The sequence below is a fragment of the Vicugna pacos genome, chromosome 12 (assembly GCF_048564905.1).
Source record: "Vicugna pacos chromosome 12, VicPac4, whole genome shotgun sequence".
Classification (NCBI taxonomy): domain Eukaryota; kingdom Metazoa; phylum Chordata; class Mammalia; order Artiodactyla; family Camelidae; genus Vicugna; species Vicugna pacos.
Genome location: NC_132998.1, coordinates 45,840,351 through 45,859,833, shown reverse-complemented (window position 1 = coordinate 45,859,833; position 19,483 = coordinate 45,840,351). Strand labels below are relative to the sequence as shown.

At 35.1% G+C, this 19,483-nt stretch overlaps 1 protein-coding gene and 1 non-coding gene across 2 annotated transcripts in view; one reads left to right on the top strand and one right to left on the bottom strand.

The window, feature by feature from the left end:
- PTPRQ (protein tyrosine phosphatase receptor type Q) overlaps positions 1-19,483 on the top strand; it is a 186,399-nt gene that overhangs the window by 111,282 nt on the left and 55,634 nt on the right. Inside the window, exons 29-32 of the mRNA XM_072973348.1 lie at positions 7,661-7,782; positions 11,720-11,906; positions 14,837-15,081; positions 17,345-17,411. Coding sequence (XP_072829449.1) covers positions 7,661-7,782; positions 11,720-11,906; positions 14,837-15,081; positions 17,345-17,411 — 621 coding nt within the window. The remainder of the gene's footprint in view (positions 1-7,660; positions 7,783-11,719; positions 11,907-14,836; positions 15,082-17,344; positions 17,412-19,483) is intronic.
- Positions 18,535-18,641, bottom strand: LOC116282719 (U6 spliceosomal RNA). The gene has a single exon (XR_004192301.1). It is a non-coding gene; the product is annotated as a U6 spliceosomal RNA (small nuclear RNA).

The window sequence follows — 19,483 nt, the reverse complement described above, 5'->3', positions numbered from 1 at the left end:
GTTTTCCAAACACCAGCAAGTGACATTATTTCTGAATTGAATTTATTTTGACTCTTCTGAAAATCTTTTTTTCCCTTGGTTCAGAAAGAAGTGTGAAGTAGGCTTAATTCTTAGTAATTTTCTTGTCATTAATCTCAGTTGAGGTCTGCCTCAGTTTTAGGCCATGGGACAACAAATTTTCAGCTCCATTTCCCTCTGCATTTACTAAGAAAGTGGGGAGAACTCTTACTTGACTTTGGAAAGCTCCCAATTCTGAAAAAAGAACATAGGATTGCGATGCCTGATAGTTAGGGCACTTTTTGGTTGGGCCTAGTAACTGAACTGAGACCCCTTGGCTGGATAGTAAGAATCATGACAACAACAGCAAAGCTTATCTGTGTGCTGGAACTATTCTTAGAACTTTACACATGTTGATTCATTCATGCACCTCACTCATTTCTAGGATAGAGCCTGTGCTTTTAGATCTTAAGTAGGACTTGGTATGAAAGTACTAAGAGGTGGAGGGGTGCCAAGGAGGATTACAAAGGGAAGACACTCAGGTGGAATCATAATTTAAAGGACATAATAGTAGGCATATAAAATTAAACTATTTAATAAAGCATTCAACTCTATAACTAATGTCAAAAGAAAACACAACTTTTGCTAGGTTCTTAAGCAAGTTTCCCAGGATATAAATAAAAATAATTAGAAATCCCATTCGCATAAACAAATAGAATATCTTTTTTAGCACAAACACTAAAAACAAAACAGTTAAAGGAAATTTATAGGATAATTACTATCTGATATTACTAGCTTTGAAAACCGAGACTAAGAAAGACTTGGAGATATTACACAAGCGTCTAGTACATAATCCAGCCATCTCCATTCCCAAACAATTGGATGGGATTTGCCCCAACACACATTAACTTCTAAGTACACTTTAGTTTCTTTTCTTTTTAATTATACTTTGTTTTATAAACAAAATGCTATTCTAGAAAAAAAGATGTATTATCTGATCCTAAAAGCAATAGAACTACTAGGAGAATGTTTTCATTCTCACCTGGCATGGCTACTATTAGAAATGAGAGTTTTGGGGTATTTTGTATTTTTTTCAACTTAAGCCAGCCTCAGTTACTCAGAAAACTACTTACTCAGCGTCACAGAAAATAGTTGTACAATGAAGTCTAATACTGTGGATATCCATGAATCAGTCTCAGTTCTCATCGAATAGTCTAATGGGTCAGATTCCTACTCTTATATTTGCCTTTTGTGACACCATCTTGCTGTTGGGAAATCTAACTATAAAACAAAATGAAAGTCTTGTAAAATGGTAGGAAATATGTCATATACCAACAATAGTTTCACCCCAGTGAAATCCCTGGGCTCTAGGGAAACACTCAACAGCGGGAAGGGTAGCCAATTAGTGCGGTATTGTCATCAGTGGGATGTGTCCAGAGATGCTCTCGGCCTGCATAAATATGGTCAATCTAATTGCTGAACTTCTTTAGGTCCCTTGATGCCCCGCATTGTTTAAGATGTCAGGAATCCACCCAAACCACCCAGCTAATTAGATTTCGTCTAGTCCTGAGAGACGTCTAAAACTTAAAGCTAATTCGTCCAGGTATGGTGAATCTAAGCCAACTCACAGCCTTAAAGGCTGTTAATACTGGTATAGGTGAGGAAAGAAAAGGAGTCCTTCATTTAGTGATGACAGTAGCTAGGCATCTGGTGGTCCCGTGTACCAGCTCCTGAAACTGAAATACCCTGAAGGGAAGGACCTTTAAATAAACTTAAAATGAACTTTAATTCAAATAGCTGTGCAGACAGTTTAAATCACACATGTGTGCAGAGCTCAAGATTTTTTGTCTTGTGAATCACTGTCAAGTCATTTATTTATTTCTGTTTATTCTTTAGGAAACTCGCTACCACATGGTGCACTAAAAACCATGGAGTATTGTCTGCAACATTTCTCATCATTAAATTTACAGGGATCTGCAGAAGGCAGAGTTATTAATAAGTCTTTGAGTGTGCTTATTCTGAAAGTATAGTATTAGACACACCAAAATTTGGTGGTTCTTAATCAAAGTGGCGTAGACCTGGGGGCATTCTAACTTTTATATGCACTAGGCAAAATGATGGTCTATCCAGACTCACCTTTCAGCTAACACACTTCGCATGGGGACACAGATGGATGGGAAAGATGACCCTGACCCACATAAGACCCACATTCCTGTGCAAGGATAGAAGCATGATAATCAGGAAATGATGGTTGTTAGTTACAGAAAATGCATTATTGTGAAAACCAGGGGAAAAGTGCTTATGAGAGGAAGTGATTGGATTATGGGGAATGAGAGAATAAGGATAGATCATTCCTACTGAGTAAATTGCTGTGATTTATAAGAGAAAGGGTATAGTGATCTCTTAGCCCATTACTGACTCGATTCATTTCACAAACAATCCTAAATCAGAATGTGACAGTGTATGGAGAGACAAAGTCTCCCAGAGATGCTTATCCATTACTAAGCTTTTCAACTGGCATATTTTCAACTCCTCAGACTTACTGCTTTAAGCTTCCTTTAATTTGGTAGTTGATGCTTATAATTGTAAATTTGTATCCCCCCTTATGTAACTCTAATAACTGTACTACACACTGGAATAAAAAATAATACTGAATGTATTTTATTATGCACTTGGGATTTTGATAAATTCCAAGAGAAAATTACCTAAAAGAAACTTGAAAATGCTATTTGCTTAAAAGTATACTATAATATTTGATATTAAAATAATTAGATGCTGTTTTATAATATACTTTGAGTATTTTGGTGTTCTATATATTCCTCTTAAAATACTCATGAGTTAATCAAATGATTATCTTTCATTGCTTTATACAGATGAAATATATATTCTATTCAGTCATATATTATGTGCATATAATCTACTCATGTATCAGTTTAGTTATGTGTTTACTTTTTTTTTAGTTTAGATTTAGAAGTCCTTATTCCATCACATTATAATTGTTCAAGAATATTGATTAATATAGTATGTTCTAAGAAAAATATTTCATAAAGGATTTAACACAGGGAACACTTATGTAACAAAACAAGCAATTGCATCAAGATTTACTAAAAATGCAGGTGTTAGAGTGTTTCTTAAAAAAAACAACTTTAGGAAAGTTCAAGAAATGGCATTAAAGCACAGCTCAGTGAGGGGCTAAATACTTTGCCTTTTTCTAATGGCTGGTTAGTGTATAGAACTTAAAATATTTAGTATTTCAAGTGGTTAGTATGTCCATGAGTGATCTTTAAATGTCTTTTTTCACTCAGCTCTGCTTGGGGTAGCAAATACTCCCCGATGAGGGCTTTGATTGCTGGTATTAAAGGAATGATTGCAGGGTTAACATTTTCCTGTGAAAGATGAGAAGCTGAAGTAAGGCATCGTCCTGCTTTCTGAGGAGAAATACTTGCCAGACTAGCCGAGGTTTCCCTTGGGAAATGGTTTTGGATCTGTCCTCATCTGAGCCCCCGAGGATCCAAAGGACAGAGCAGGGAAGACACAGACATAGAAGAATATTCCCAGGAAGTATTTCTAGAAACAAGCTCCCATCAACATAGTCACGGAAAAATCTTACCAATTTTCTTATCATAGAAAATTCTCAGTAAGCTGTCCGTGGTATCTGGGCAACAATAATGTACCATCTTGCCTGTCTGCTAGAATGGGTTAGGTTTACAAGTGTACTTTTGACAGCTCTTGGGTTGGTACATTTACAGAGGTATAAGAATCAGATTCTAAAGGTAATCTGCCCTCTTTTGATCTAATTACTTTTGAGCCGTCTTCCTGGCATGAGTTAGATACCACGCATCAAAATCTACAGAGGTCCCTTCTAGTTCAGGGTAATAAACTGTGGCATTTGTCTTTTTGTCTGATAGCAGTTCTTACAGAGATCTTAGCAGTGGCATTAAAGGCCCTACACAGTCTGGCCCCATTTTCTCTCTTAACTCTCATTCTGACTTACTTGGGTCCAGCCTCACCGAAGCCCTTGTTATCCCTAGAACACAGCAGACATAGTCCTGTCTCATGGCCATCTCCCTGTGACACTCTTCAAACATCCCCATGTTCCTCTGCCTCCTTTGCATCTTTGTTTAAATGTCATCTGTTTAGAGAGGCATATTCTGACCACCATATTTTTTAAAATAGTAACTCTTATCCACATTCCCATTTTAATTATCTTGCTTCATTTTCTTTTATTGTGGTGCATACCACTTCCTAACAGAGTATGTCATTTACTTGTATGAGATGTTCCTGAAGCTCTATATGGATAGGACCACACCAACCTTGATCATTTCTATAGACCTGATCACTTTCTCAGCCCCTGGCACATAGAAGATGCTCTATAAATATTTACTGATTGGATAAATGCACCAATTTCACTGAGAAGCCAACAGAACATTCGGGTAGAAATAAAGAGAAAGGTAGGCTAAAATAGTTTCCTGTCTCATACCACCTGAAATGTGTGGCCTGTCAGAAAATTCTTTGTCTCCACAATGGTTCTTACAGAGCTAGAAGGCAGCTTTGGCAAAAATATTCATAAATGGTAAATAACTAGAATATTATTAAAATTAATAAATGCCTTAATGTAAAGTTCTACTTAGCTTCTAGCCCATCTCCTTTTACAGAGTCAAAGGCAGGAGATAGGCCATTGGAACCCACAAAACATCTTTGATTTTTCAAAGCTGTTTTCTCCATAGGCACATACATAATAATGATCAGTCATGGTGTACCTGATCCTGAACATCTCAATATCCAGTTTGGAAAGGAAAGAGTATAGAGTTATTCTGTGAGGCCCTCCAAAAGCACTTAATTATATTGGTGGCAGGAGACCTCTCATGGTTCTCATTTGTATCTAAGTGAATTACGCTACAATTTGAGACAGTTTTCATAAATCTAGGATCACAAAATTAGAATAAGACCGATCATCTCAGGATATGCAGCGTTTGTTTAAGTGCTGAAATTCCATGACCTTTTCTATAGTAGTCACCAGAGAAATCATGTACCCAATTTTGTCAACATTATTAACACCTCCCAGCTTATCACAACTCTGAATCCTGGAACATCCCCTCCCTGCTCTCCTCTGGATGACGTATGGACTGGATCTCTGAGTCAGTGTTCAGAGGTCTGCACAAAAGTCAGAAAAGGTTCAAGCAGGAAGAATGTTTGTCACCCCAAAGGCATTTTCCCACAGAAACTTTCTCATATGTATTTGCTAGATACCTCTATAGTGATATTTGAGTACTACTTTAAGTTATTTCAAGCCTACTCTTACAATATATTTTTATGGGCTAAATTGGGCATCCCAAATCCAAAACACATAATATCATCGCTCTTGGAAACATTCTAATACCAATAACTCATTCATAGTTCAAAGACTGTCACTAGTATTAACATCTTAAATACGTACCTGCTGTTGAGATAAACCTTTTGGCTTTCTTCAGAGCATGTGACTCACCTGAATCAGATACACTTGCTGTATTTATACTATCCCAATTTGTAAAGAATTATCTGAAAAAATTTTAAACCCTTTTCCATCTCGACCTGTGTTCCTAGTTCTAGGTTCATCTTTCCAGTTGCCAGGTAGGCATCTCCATCCTTGTGAGTATCTCAGGTTTCATGATCACAGGTCCAAATTTATCATCTCCTGCCATAGCCTAACCGCTACCCAACCTAGTAACTGTCCCTGAATGTGCTGCCGTTGCTCTGTCAACACTCTCCCAGGATTCATACATGAATTAGCCTTTACTACATCCTCTATGTCATGTTTAATAAGTGCTTAAGTCCATTTTATTAACATTTTCTAAATGACTGTGGGATTTATCTCCTCCAGTCTCTCCCGACTGTCACTGTGCTGCTTGAGGATCATCAGATGTCAGCTGGCTTTCAGGAAGTAGCCTATCTGGACTCAGTGCTTCCGAGCACTTGCCTATTTCATAGCAATCTGAGACTTCTTCCTAAATCTTTAGAAAAATACTTCCCTATTCAAAACTTTCAGTGTCATCCCACTGTTTAAAGAATGAACCTCAAACCCTTTAACATAATAATCAAGTGCCTAACTTAATTCCTCAGTGACTCCTTGAGGCTTGTTGCCTACTCTGTCCCTCCGTGAATGCTGGCCTTTGATGTCTCTGTTCCTTGAATTTAGGGATTCTGAATATTTTTTTTTGTACCATGGATTCCTCTGACAGTTTGGTAAAGTGTGTGGACCCCTTCCTCGAGTAATAGTGTCGAGTGTATAAAATAATAAACGTAAGATTACCATGGAAAGCCATTCTGCAGAAATAAAATTCTGTCTGTCGGCGGACCCTGTTGTTTATGTCTTTGTGGCTTTGTGTATAACCCTCTTAGCAAAGAAGTGCCCCCAAGCCAGCCTTCTGATTATTGAAATCCTTCTCATGTTTCAAAGCCTCTTCAGTCTCCATCTCCTCTCTGCAACTTTACCTTGACTCCCCGCCCACCCAGACCCACCACTTCATCCTCTGCCTTGTCATGATAGATTATTTATGTTTCCAATTAGTTCTTATCTTTACTTTGCCCTTTATTGTAATAGTTTGCATTAATTGACAAAAAACGGGCCAAACACTAAGCTAACCGGCCACTTTCACACATTATGTGTTTGTAATTCTTTTTAACTGTGAAATGTGCGCACAAGGAGGAAACTGAGGTCCCGCAGTTTTGTTGTTTGACCCAGATCACACAACTTACTGCTCTTATAAATGATTTGAGAAAAGGAATATTGTATCTTCTTTACACCTTCTTGGGATCTATGGAATAATATTGTTTAGTAATATTTGTTCATGTGGATTTAAAAATCAGAAATACTGGGAAATACTAATCTCCTAATATTTAATGTCCCTGGAATTGACAAAGGGCCACACTAGGACAGAGAGGTGTGACCTAAGTGTTTCTAGGTCAATGTCTGTGTCGAATTAATTGTGACTCAATCCTTCTTAACATACTGAAAACTGTTCTAATTCCTGGTAGCTTCACAAATTGAAATTTAAACAAGGGTTTTCAGCACTTGGTTCCCTAAAATATTGACTCTTATTTTGTACTCTTGATGAAAAGACAACAATAATAAAAGTAAGACAAATTAAACAATTTTTTTTGGAATCTTAATGAATTCAGGAAATATTTACATTTGTAATAATCAGATCAGTTGTATAATTTATTTCCTGTGCTACCACCTCAGGGAAATCAAAACCAAGCCAATTTACATTTGTAAGACAATAAATTTTAAATATAATTCACCTGAACCAGTTTCACTTTTCTGTAGGCAAATATGTGTCTGCAAGTTTTCTTAAAACAACGTTGTTAGTCTAACTTTTTAAAAATAAAAATATTTATTTGTTTAAAAAGATTTACTTTAGCAATAGTAATGGTTTCTTTTTCAAAATGTTATTTTGAGTTTAAAAATCATTAATTTCTCATGTGGAAGTTCTTTATGTATAGTAATTATTTTGAAAGAAATTACATCTTTTGATTTGCAAATGCCTTTTGGCATGCTGTGAACTATAAATTAATGTATAATTAATTCATTATGATTATCTTTTTATGGTCTTTTCTATCATTGTACTGTGGCAAATGCTAGCTTACATGTAGCAAAGTAATTGATTTTTTTCTATTTGCATAGCTCCAGACGGCCCTCCTGAAAATGTGTATGTAGTAGCAACATCACCTTTTAGCATCAACATCAGCTGGAGTGAACCTGCTGTCATTACTGGGCCCACCTTCTATCTGATAGACGTCAAATCGGTAAGGCATTTGCAAAAGGCAGTATCGAGCGTAGTTAAGAACATAGGTTTCAGAACCAGACTTTGAATTTTAATCTCAACTCTGTTAGACCTTAGGCAACTTACTTAACCTTCTGGGTTAACCTGTAAAATAAAGGTTGATAACACTACCCCGGGGACGGAGATGTTTCTGAGGACTAAGTTAGTAAACGTGCATAAAGAACTTAAAACATTGCCTGACACGTACCAAGTGTTAATAAATGTAAATAAAATATTATCATGGTTATTATTATATTTATCCTCAGGGTATAGATGATGTATATAAACAAGAGGTTAAATTGGTACTGATATATTGGTTTAAAATACAGTTGGAAAAAAAAAGAACTCAATACAAAAGGAGAAGGGAGAAAGCATTAGGAGAAATACCTTCCAAATAGATAACATTAAGTCTTAATCTTGAAAATAACTGAAGCAGAACGTGAAAAGTAGATGGTACTAGAAATGTGAAAAGGTAGCTTCATTCAAAGTAAAGCAAGTAGTTCAGGAATCCTCTGTAAAGCATTCAGGAGGAGAAGACTGAAGGATGAAGGATGGATCAGGAGGTAGGTTTCGGGGTAAAGGCAGTGGGTGCCAACTGTGGAATTAAAGCAGTAGTAGGATACAGATTTCTATTTTACAGGAGCAGTGTGGTTCCATTGTAGAGGATAGTTTTAGAGCAGTCCTGGGACTGCCAAGTAAGGAGACAGGAAACTGTAAGACTAAAGAAAGAAGAAAGATAGGGACAGAGGAAATGGAGTGAGAGAAACAGAATGAAAAATAATTTAAATGGACAGGATTTGGTGGAAAAAAATGTGGTTAGTGAGTGAAAGGAATAATCAAGGGTGAATTTAAGATTCATGATTTGGAAAATTGCAAGGAGGAACAGATTTGTAGGGGAGAGGAATGAACTTGGTACTAGATGCTCTGAGTTGAAGATGCCTGGGTGTCCTCCAGGTTAAGATACTACATTAGCAGTATTGTATATGGATCTGTTGCTCAGGAGAGGAAATTCATATTTCCAGATTTGGGAAGTGTTGGCATTTAGATGATAGATGAAATAATGTGAGTAGATGAGATTAGCTATGGAACATGTAGAGTAAGAAACTCTTCTGTAAGAACTAACCTGAGGACAGTATCCTGGGGATATAAACATTTACATAAGAGGCCACTGGAAAGCAATGGCACTTCAGGAAAAAAAGGGAGACATTTCATAATTATAATAATAGATGATCAAATATAATATGAGCAAAGAAATCTGGAATTGATTGAAGGGGAATGATGGGTCATAAAGGTCCAAGATTTCAGTCCTGGGTAAGTGGATAAATAATGGTTGACGACAAGAAAGGTAACAGGCTTAGTGAAGAAAGAAAGTGAAATTTTGCACGTGTTGTATTTGAGGACTCAGCATTCTTTTTGGATTTTACAATATACTTTTTAAGATATAGTAGATCACATGCACATTATTTCGTATTTTATTTTTTACTTTTTGAAGTATAGTCAGTTTACAATGTGTCAATTTCTGGTGTGCAGCATAATATTTCAGTCCTACATATACATACATATATTCATTTTCATATTCTTTTCCATTATAGGTTACTACAAGATACTGAATATAGTTCCCTGTGCTTTACAGTATAAACTTGTTTATTTCATATTTTACTATTTGCTATTCATTATCCATTTTTCAATGGAAGGCATTGGAAAATTTAGTTTTACTTTATGAGGTCAGGCACAGTGACCTTGGGGTTGTGTAAAGAGTTCTGTTGTGTCACAGAGCTATCTCGAGGATGGAAGTGTTTCTCTTAACTCTTTGCACCCAATGCGCACTTTGGGGGCTGGGGGTTGACGAGGGAAGAAATGGTACTATGAATCGCATGGTGGCGTTAACTTAGGCACTCACTGATGAAGTTGTCCAACTGGTAGCCAGAATCAGAGTTGAAATAGCTGTAGTAGTCAGGCGAGTAACATAAAAGAGCAGTCAAAATGAAGCTAACTGGGTGGGGCAGTGATGAACTGGACATCTGTGTCCCCTTAAATGAGTTACCTGTCATTCATCTCTAGATAACTGTTACCAAGCATGAAGATAAGCCTAGTCTTAGGGGCAATTTAAAAAGCCAGATTTGTATGTGATATTTAGATGTTGACAATGGGTGAAATATACACACACTTTCTCCCAGGAGATCCATACACCTGATTAATTGGATTTCTTTGCTTAATTGTTTCTCTGCCACCTTGAAAAGGGGAACATCTCTCTCCACTGTGCTGTCTTACGATGGTTCATGGTTTGCTCTGTTTGATTTTTTGCAAGGCTGATATCATTTATCAGCCTTTTGCTGTATTCTCATAGCAACATCTTTTTTGTTGTTGTTGTTGTTTAAAAAAAGCTCTTAGAACATTTGAAGAACATATTGAACAGCAACAAAAAATTGTTTCAGAATTATGAGAGAGTGTCAAGTTGAAAATGAACTTGATAGTGAGGACAGTGTAGCCAAGTTGTTTTTAAGTGTTTCAAGTTAGGTACCTGAGAGAAGCAGGCATAATAAGATTTTGAATTTTCTGTTGTTCATCTCAGGAAAAGCCTTTCTATTAAGTGCTAGAAACTTTAGTTATGTTTAATCCCTACAGTGAATAGGCCACACTGTCTCTCAAAGACAGACTGTGTTTTAATACATTATATTACTATATTTAATACACCTAAGGATGCTCACTTGTGTACATTTAATAATTATGACATATACATTGATTAATGATTCCTTATTTATTTCCATGCATGGTGCTAGATCAGTTTTTCAAACTTCAGTCATGGCCAGCATTTTTTAAATGAATTGGAGTAAGATTTAAAAAAAAAGAGCAGGAAATATCAAATTGTATTTCAGAAAGTTGTATTTCTGAAAAGTGGTTTTTAGTTATAAAGAATATCCTGAATTATGTTGCAAAATATATTTTATTTTTGTGGGTCATGGTAAAAAAAATTCAAATTTCTGTGCTAGCTACTTTAGATCTGTTTTTTTAAAATCTCATCAAATTGCTATTAAATAGATCTTATCACCTCAATCTTACATACACAGAATGTAAAACACAGAGAGAATAAATGACCTATCAAATGCTACAGGAGTTATTAAGTGATCAAGTTGGGATTTGAACCCTTGATGATTGGGTACCAAAACCTATATTCTTTGTAGATAAGTTCATTAATATCTTCTTTTTTCTTTTTTTAGATTCCACATACAAGTGATATCATATGGTATTTTTCTTTCTCTTTTTGGCTTACTTCACTTAGAATGATGATCTCCAAGTCCATCCATGTTGCTGCAAATGGCATTATTTTATTCTTTTTTATCTACACAACAGCAACAGACTCGCAGACATAATAAACAAACTTATGGTTACTGGGTGCAAAGGGATAAATTGGAAGTACAAGATGTGCAGATATTAACTACTACTAAAATAGATAAACAACAAGTTTCTTTTGTATGGTCAGGGAACTATATTCAGTTTCTTGTAGTAACCTAAAATGAAAAAGAATATGAAAAGGAATATATATATATATATGTTTGACTGAAACATTATGCTGTACACCAGAAATTGTACACTGACTATACTTCAATTAAAAAAAACCCCCTATATTCTTTGTTCCATAAAACATTGGAGTAGTTTTCATTGACTGCAGAGATGAGTTTTGTTTGCTCTGACTGATTATGATTGGTTAATTTTCTTTTACTTTCAATTGTTGAAATAACTGCTAATTAGTAAACTGTTAAAGTAGCACTTTAGATTTCCCAGGACCATCTGACTGTAAAAAAAAGAAATTTTAAATATTGGCTCCAAAAATATACCACGTGTAGCTTTCTAGTATCATGTTTTAGTGATTTGTATCTCAAGTGCTGCTTCCTTTCATTGTTAGCTATTTTTTCCTGTAGGTAGATAGCGATGAATTTAATATTTCCTTAATCAAGTCAAATGAAGAAAATAAAACCATAGAAATTAAAGATTTAAGGATATTCACAAGGTATTCTGTGGTGATCACTGCATTCACTGGAAATATCAGCGCTGCATATGCAGAAGGAAAGTCCAGTGCTGAAGTGGTGGTTACTACTTTAGAATCAGGTAAGGCGTATCTTTCGTCATTGCTAAAAACTGATTGAGTTAGGTGTCTTTCTTACAGTTTCTCATACCCTACCCTAAAAAGCGTATGTGTTATGAGAAACTTTTAAAGTACGTAAATATGAAATTCAGTGACTTACGGTGATTGACAAAAGTGAGGCAAAGTGGAATTATGTAGAAGAATCAATACTTGTAAATTCAGAAGTAGTTTATAATAAGGTACCCAATGGTCCTTTTTTGCACTTTTTTAAACACTAGATATTTCAGAAGTTGACTTACCTTGCCTCATAGTTAATGTTTCCAATTCACCAAATATTCCATTTTAATTATTTCTGTCCCATGGTTTAAAGGCACATTAAAGTAATAATACTCTATTATTAAAACTCTAGAATTCAGATGAGATCGGGCACGTTCAGGGTGGTATGGTTAGAACCCAGGCTGTTTACCATATCCGTTTTCTTCACTTAGTTGAGTGACATGTTTTATTATATGATCTTTTTGATAAATGTCACAATCCATACAGATTTCCTCAAGTTCCTATGAGCAGGGTCTGAACGAATAATAAGGTTGTAAGCGATAGGATTTAATGTGGAAAGTCACCTCCTCAGAGCTCGCTTGCCCGGTCCTCCTTCAGATTCCTGATGGTATTGGCCACCAGGTATATCTTTGGAAAGAGCACATGAAGGGATGTGCTGCTATAGTTTATTTGTTGCTATCTGTTAGGTAAGTATAGGAGGTAAGAATATTTTCTAGCTAGTCTTTTCATTACGCTGTGTACTCAATTGTCTATAAACTTAAGGTTCTCAGTGGAAAGGTACATCTTATCCTCAGCACCCTAAAATTCCATTTGTTTCCATTCTGTGGCCATGTATATTCCAGGCACCTGTTTTTCTATTACACTTTTTGCACCGCTCCTTCGTTCTGTCTGTGAGGAACGATGCTGCTGAATTTATTCACATTCATACCATGAAGTGCTGACTGCAAATCTTAATGTGCTGCCTCTTCCAAGGATATCATAGTTTCAAAATTTTTTACTGAACCTCTAACAGTAGAATATTTTGTGTAAAACCAAAGATATTTGGAAGATAGGAAGTTCTTCCTAGCATTCCAAAAATTCTTACACGTGATCAACTTCAAAGCTGATTCTAATTTTGGAGAAACATCTCTTACAAAAATAAAAAATATATATATTTCTTATGCATCGTAAAAATGTATAACAGCAAATGTTGTGAAAATGTGTGTTGAACCAATTTAACCTTTATTCCGGTATGCATTTTTTCACTTTGATTTGGCACAATAACATGTTTATCTGCTTTTCTCTCTTTTTTTTCCCCTCAGTTATTTACTTATTTTTCGCTTGCCACAGGGCACTATCTCTAGAATTGGTAAGATATTCAGATATTCTTACCAATTGACAGCCAACTATTAACAGCCTTTTCATGAAGGAAGAATATATCCATTTCAATGTGATCAAAATAGATATATTCATTCAACTAGTCATTTATTTAAAGAACCCAAATTATGTAGCACAACAAGAACCAGCTCTTATATTTTTAAAATAATTTTATCCTCATGTCTATCATTTTTCTAATAATTTATTGATATGTAGCTAGTTATATGTTAAGGTAACTTTTTATCAAAAATAAACTGGAATATCTAGAATATATAAAAAAACTTAAAATTTAATACTTGAAAAGAATGCAATTAGAAAATTAACAAAGAACATGAACAGGCACTTCACCAAAGAGGAAATGTGACTGACAAACTCATGATAACATAGGTTTTCAACACCATTAGCTATTGGGAAAATGCAAATTAAATCACAACAGGATATCGCTATACATCTATAGAACAGATAAAATAATAATTTTAAAAATAGTTATAATACCAAATGCTGGAAAAGATGCAGAAAGACTGGATCTCTCATACATTGCTAATGGACATTTAAAAGTGTATAGCCACAGTGGAAAAATAGTTTGGTAATCTTTTATAAAACTGAACATGCATTTACCACACAATCCAGCAATTACACTCTTGTGCAACAGCCACAGAGAACTGAAAACTGTTTTATGCAAATATCTGTGTATGAATGATAACAGATTTATTAGCAATAAAAATAACAACAGAATAACTGGAAACAACCCAAATATTTCTATAGGATTAAACAAACTCTAGTACATCCATAAGACAGAACACTACTTAGCAATCAAAATAGAATGAACTATTGATGTATATACTCCAACCCTGGTGGACCTCAAGGTCATTGTGCTATGGTCTTTCTCAAATGACAAAACCATGGGGATGGAGAATGATTAGTGTTGTGAAGAGGCAAATACAAAGGGAGAGCAAGAGAAGGTTTATTTATGGTGATGGAGTAGTTTTATATCTTGTTTCTGCTGATGGTTATAGGACTCTACATACATGGGATTAAATTGCACAGAACCACACGCACATACAAGAAAGCATGAAAAATGGTGAAATCTGAATAAGGTCTACAGTTAAGTTAACATTATTGTACCAATATCTGTTTCCAGGTTTGATATTAAACCACAGTTATATGAGATGTCACCACTGGGGAAAGCTGGGGGAAAGTTACAGGGGACTGTATGTATGATTTTGGCAACTTCCTGTGAGTCTACATTACTTTTTTAAGTTCAGAGTGTCATAGAAATGCATTTTGTATAAAAATAACTACATATAAAAAACTAAATACATAAGCAAATAAGTTGGATCACTGTTAATGGTTTCTGTGAACCTGTAGTTATCAGTGATTCTACAAGGCATCAGATGTTTTGCTTGTTTTCATGATGTATGTGGTTTAAATAGTCTGTGTAATACTCTTTATAAACAGAAATTAGATGCAAGTAAGTTTTATATGAAGATCAAAATGAATACAAATTAAAATTTTTTAACTGCTAAATACTTCATTTCAGTCCCTAAGGATGCACCTAACAACATGACATTTCAGAAGATACCAGATGAAGTTACAAAATTTCAGTTAACGTTTCTTCCTCCTTCTCAACCCAATGGAAATATCCAAGTCTATCAAGCTTTGGTTTACCGAGAAGATGATCCTACTGCTGTCCAGATTCACAACCTCAGCATCATCCAGAAAACTGACACATCTGTCATTGCAGTGTTGGAAGGACTAAAAGGTGGACAGACATACAACATTAGTGTAAGTATCCATAGCTTTTAATTATTCCTCTATTTTACAGAGTTTATTTACGCACACAGCATTCAAAACACCACAGCTTAGGTACTCACTCTATTTTTCTAATCTTTTTGTGGGCTCATTTAAGACATGCAAACTGAAAATAGATTTTGAGAAACAAAACTTTGGATTTCCTGTTATAATACAGTATGTCCTGTGAAAATATGTAAATAACAAAAAATGTTTGCACAATTATGTGAGAAGTCCAAAAATAAAATGAAGTAGAAAGAAAATCCATGGTAAAAATTAAAGAGCAGCGTTCTATAAAGACAGAGTTCTGCTTAAAGGAAAACTGTTTCAATGTGATTACAAATGGAAAACCAAATTTCAAAGGCAAAGGGCAGAAATAACTACTTATATGATTCAAATTTCCCATGTATTTCACACAGCTACTACTAAAAGCTAACACAATTTTGTATCTTCATTATAAAATTATCCATTTTGTAAAATAAATATGTATGTGAGTTCATATACATACACAAGATACACACACCCATACAATTTGTTTCATCCTTTCACTATTTTTGTAACATGTCTTGGAGTGTTCAGATAGAATTATGTAATTCAGAAAATCATCTTTTAAACGACACAGAATTCACCCTAAATATTCAAGTAGCTTAAGAACTAATCTTCCTACTAACTCTTTACAGTTATACCAGAACATTATCATTAACAATTTGTGTTCTTTTCCTCACTTACTTTATATCTTATCACATAATCTGACCTTGCGAGGATTCTTGCTACCATTAAATGGACCACCACTGTGAAAGATCTGTTAGAGAGAAGGTAGGGGTTGAGAGAATGAACTGACCTAGGTTCAAATCCTGGCTTTGCTACTTTCTGTCTGGGCAGTTTCCTCAAATCTGTGCCTCAGTTTCCTTATCTGAAAGATGAGTAATAGGAACAGGAGCTTCTATACGGAATATTAATAGATATGGCAGGTATAGTGTTGTAACAGTTCTGGCTCTTGCAAACAAAAGAAGGAAAACAGGAAATAAACTATAACAAAATCATAATTTAAAGAAAACTAAATAAATCTCCTGATTGTTTGCAAAGTACAGTGTCCTCAACATCTGAGAGTTTATTAGAAATGCATAGCTTTCGCACCTGTCCCAGCCTACTGGATCAAAACCTAGATCTTTGCTTAACAGGGTTTGCAGGTGACTTCTTTGCTCACTGCTCCCTGAGAAGCACTGCCCACCATCTCATTTAAGTGTTAGGTGGTAAAGAAATAAAAATAATTATGTACTTCCTAACATGACTTTTCATTTTGAATACTTCCTTTTAGAAATTTACATATGCCAATAAATATTTCCTTTAGATGTTTTTAAACTACATGTTATGGGCTTGGTTTATTTACTCTACCACATCACGTATATTATTATCATTTTAAATCAATCAGAACACTTCCAAAGTATCCACAGGGTGGAGGGTTGGCCACCGATGTATGAAACAAATTGGTTAATTCTAATAAAGATATATTCTGAATTGGGTTTACCAAGTACAATGAAATTGGCCAAGAATATAATCTTTATACAGCAAGATAAAGTGAATAAAAGAAGAGTCTGTGTCTGCAGCTTCCTAGGCCCCAAGTTAATTGAAAGGATTCACATTTGTGTAAATCACCCACCCTCTGCAGATACAAACAGAAATGCTTTATGTGTATATGCTGCATTTTGCAGGGTGTAGCGTCAGAGACTTTGGAGCAGGGGTGAAGAAGGGCATAGGGGCCAACTTTCAGAGGGATGATTTAATACAGGAAAACTGGGAGGCTGAGGAGTAGGGTTTCATCTCAGAGAAGGAAAAAAGAGGGTCTTGAATATGGATTTAAAGGAAGCCAGAGTTACCTAGCTACAGAGAGAAGGAACAGATGTTAGGGTAGATGAAGAGAGATGTGGACACTGGAGCTTTCCTGCTCTTTCCTCCTACGGGTTCAAATTGAAGCCATATCCTTTCCTGGTCTCTTTGATAGGGCTGTTTAGATCACTCAGCCTTTGTTCTCAGGACTTAATACCATGATATCGGTTGGAAGAACTACTTTATTGCTAATGCTCTTCCTCCATATATTCTATTCATTTAAATGAGTGTAAGAAAATATAATTAACAAGCTATATGAATTGTTTTTAAAAGTTAAATCATTTTAAAATTATACATAATCATAATCAGTTATATAAACACAAATGCAATAATTTGAAAATAGTAGTAAGATTTTTTGTTTGTTTTTCAGGTTTATGCAATCAATAGTGCTGGTGCAGGGCCAAATGTTCAGATGAGAATAACCATGGATATTAAAGGTACATACAGCCTTTGCCATGAAAGCTGCGGTCTTAACTTTTTTTTAATTATTGAAATACAGTCAGTTACAGTGTGTGAACTTCTGGTGTACAGCACAATGTCCCAGTCATGCATATACATTCATTTTCATATTCTTTTTCATTAAAGGTTATTACAAGGTATTAAATATAGTTCCCTGTGCTATACAGAAGAAATTTGGTTTTTTAAATCTATTTTTATATATAGTGCTGACATTTGCAAATCTCAAACTTCCAAATTTATCCCTTCCCACTCTCTTTCCCCCTGGAACCGTAAGATTGTTTACTATGTCTGTGAATCTGTTTCTGTTTTGTAGATGAGTTAGGGTCCTCTTTTTTTCAGATTCCACATATGAGTGGTATCAAATGGTATTTTTCTTTCTCTTTCTGGATTACTTCACTTAGAATGATGATCTCTAGGTCCATCCATGTTGCTGCAAATGGCATTATTTTATTCTTTTTATGGCTGAGTAGTACCCCATTGTATAAATATATACCACAACTTCTTTATCCAGTCATCTGTCGATGGACATTTAGGTTGTTTCCACGTTTTGGCTATTGTATATAGTGCTGCTTTGAACACTGGGGTGCAGGTATCTTTTTGCATTAGAGTTCCCTCTGAATATATGGCCAGGAGTGGGATTGCTGGGTCATATGGTAAGTCTATTTTTAGTTTTTTGAGGAATCTCCATACTGTATGAAATGATGTTGTCTTAAAGAGTAATTATAATTTGTATTCTGTATTAGAGTTAAGGATGTAGTCAAGCTTTTAAAAGATGCATCTGCATGTAATAAGCATACATTAAGTAATCATTAAGTAATAATGTATGCTTATTAAGGAGAATGCCCGTTACTATTTATCTTACATTTCTTTTCCACTAAATTTAAGCTTTTCTGAGACAAATTTTATAATTGTATTTTGTTTTAAAAATTTAATTGAAAAGAAAATGCACTTTTAAAATTACCCATGACTAGACTGTGACTAACTTTAGATTTCTTGACTGATCTTGATTTATCTTGAAAGTCAGAGGCATTGAACACAGTTCCCTGTGCTATACAGTAGGAGCTTGTTGTTTATCTGTTTTGTATAGTTAGTATCTGCAAAAAAAATCTGGAATGCTTCATGAATTTGTGTGTCATCCTTGCACAGGGGCCATGCTAATCTTCTCTGTATCATTCCAGTGTTAGTATATATGCTGCCAAAGTGAGCACTTAGCTTTAATAGATATTGCCAGAATAATTTCTAAAAGTGCCATGAAAATCCACATTTTTACCACCAATGCATATGATTATCCCCCAAATCAGTATCTGTGGAATCTGCACTTGTTTCATTTTATCTTTAGGCTATATACACCAGCTGTTTGAGCATCAGTAAGTTGCTTAATCAAACTTCAATTCTCAGATTTATAAAATCTTTTTTTAAAACCTACCAGCAATGCCATAACACTGGCAGTATCATTTCCATTTTATAGATGAGAAAATGGTCTTAGAGCCAAAAGAGGGAAATAAGATTTGAACCAAATCTTTTTGACATGATCCTTTAGCTCACTCCTCTGAGATGTAAAGGTTGTGATGATACTGGATGTGTAGGAAGTTTACTGGGGAAAATTTCTGTGAATAATAAGGGCCAGGGAGCAGGAGTAGGTGGCAGGGTCATAGATCACAGGTCTGACACATGTGAATGGGGAGAAGGAAGGAAGAAAGGATTTGGTAGGAAGAGCCTCAGGTTTTCAAGGAGTTCTGAGAAACTTTGAGAGGGACCACTGGGGAGTCCTCAAGAAGATGTTTCCAGTTAGAGGAATCTGGCATTGGACATTACTGTCCAACTTCATATTATCTGTCAAATGCAAATTTAATGAGACAACTATTAATTCAGTGTCACTCCATGTCACTAAATCATGCATTATTACTGGGAAAAAATTAATTTATCTAGGATCCCACCACTGCCACTAGTACTCAATATACATACACCCGATAATGAAAAAAAGGAATGTATACATATATATATATATATATATATATACACACACACACACACATATATATATATATAT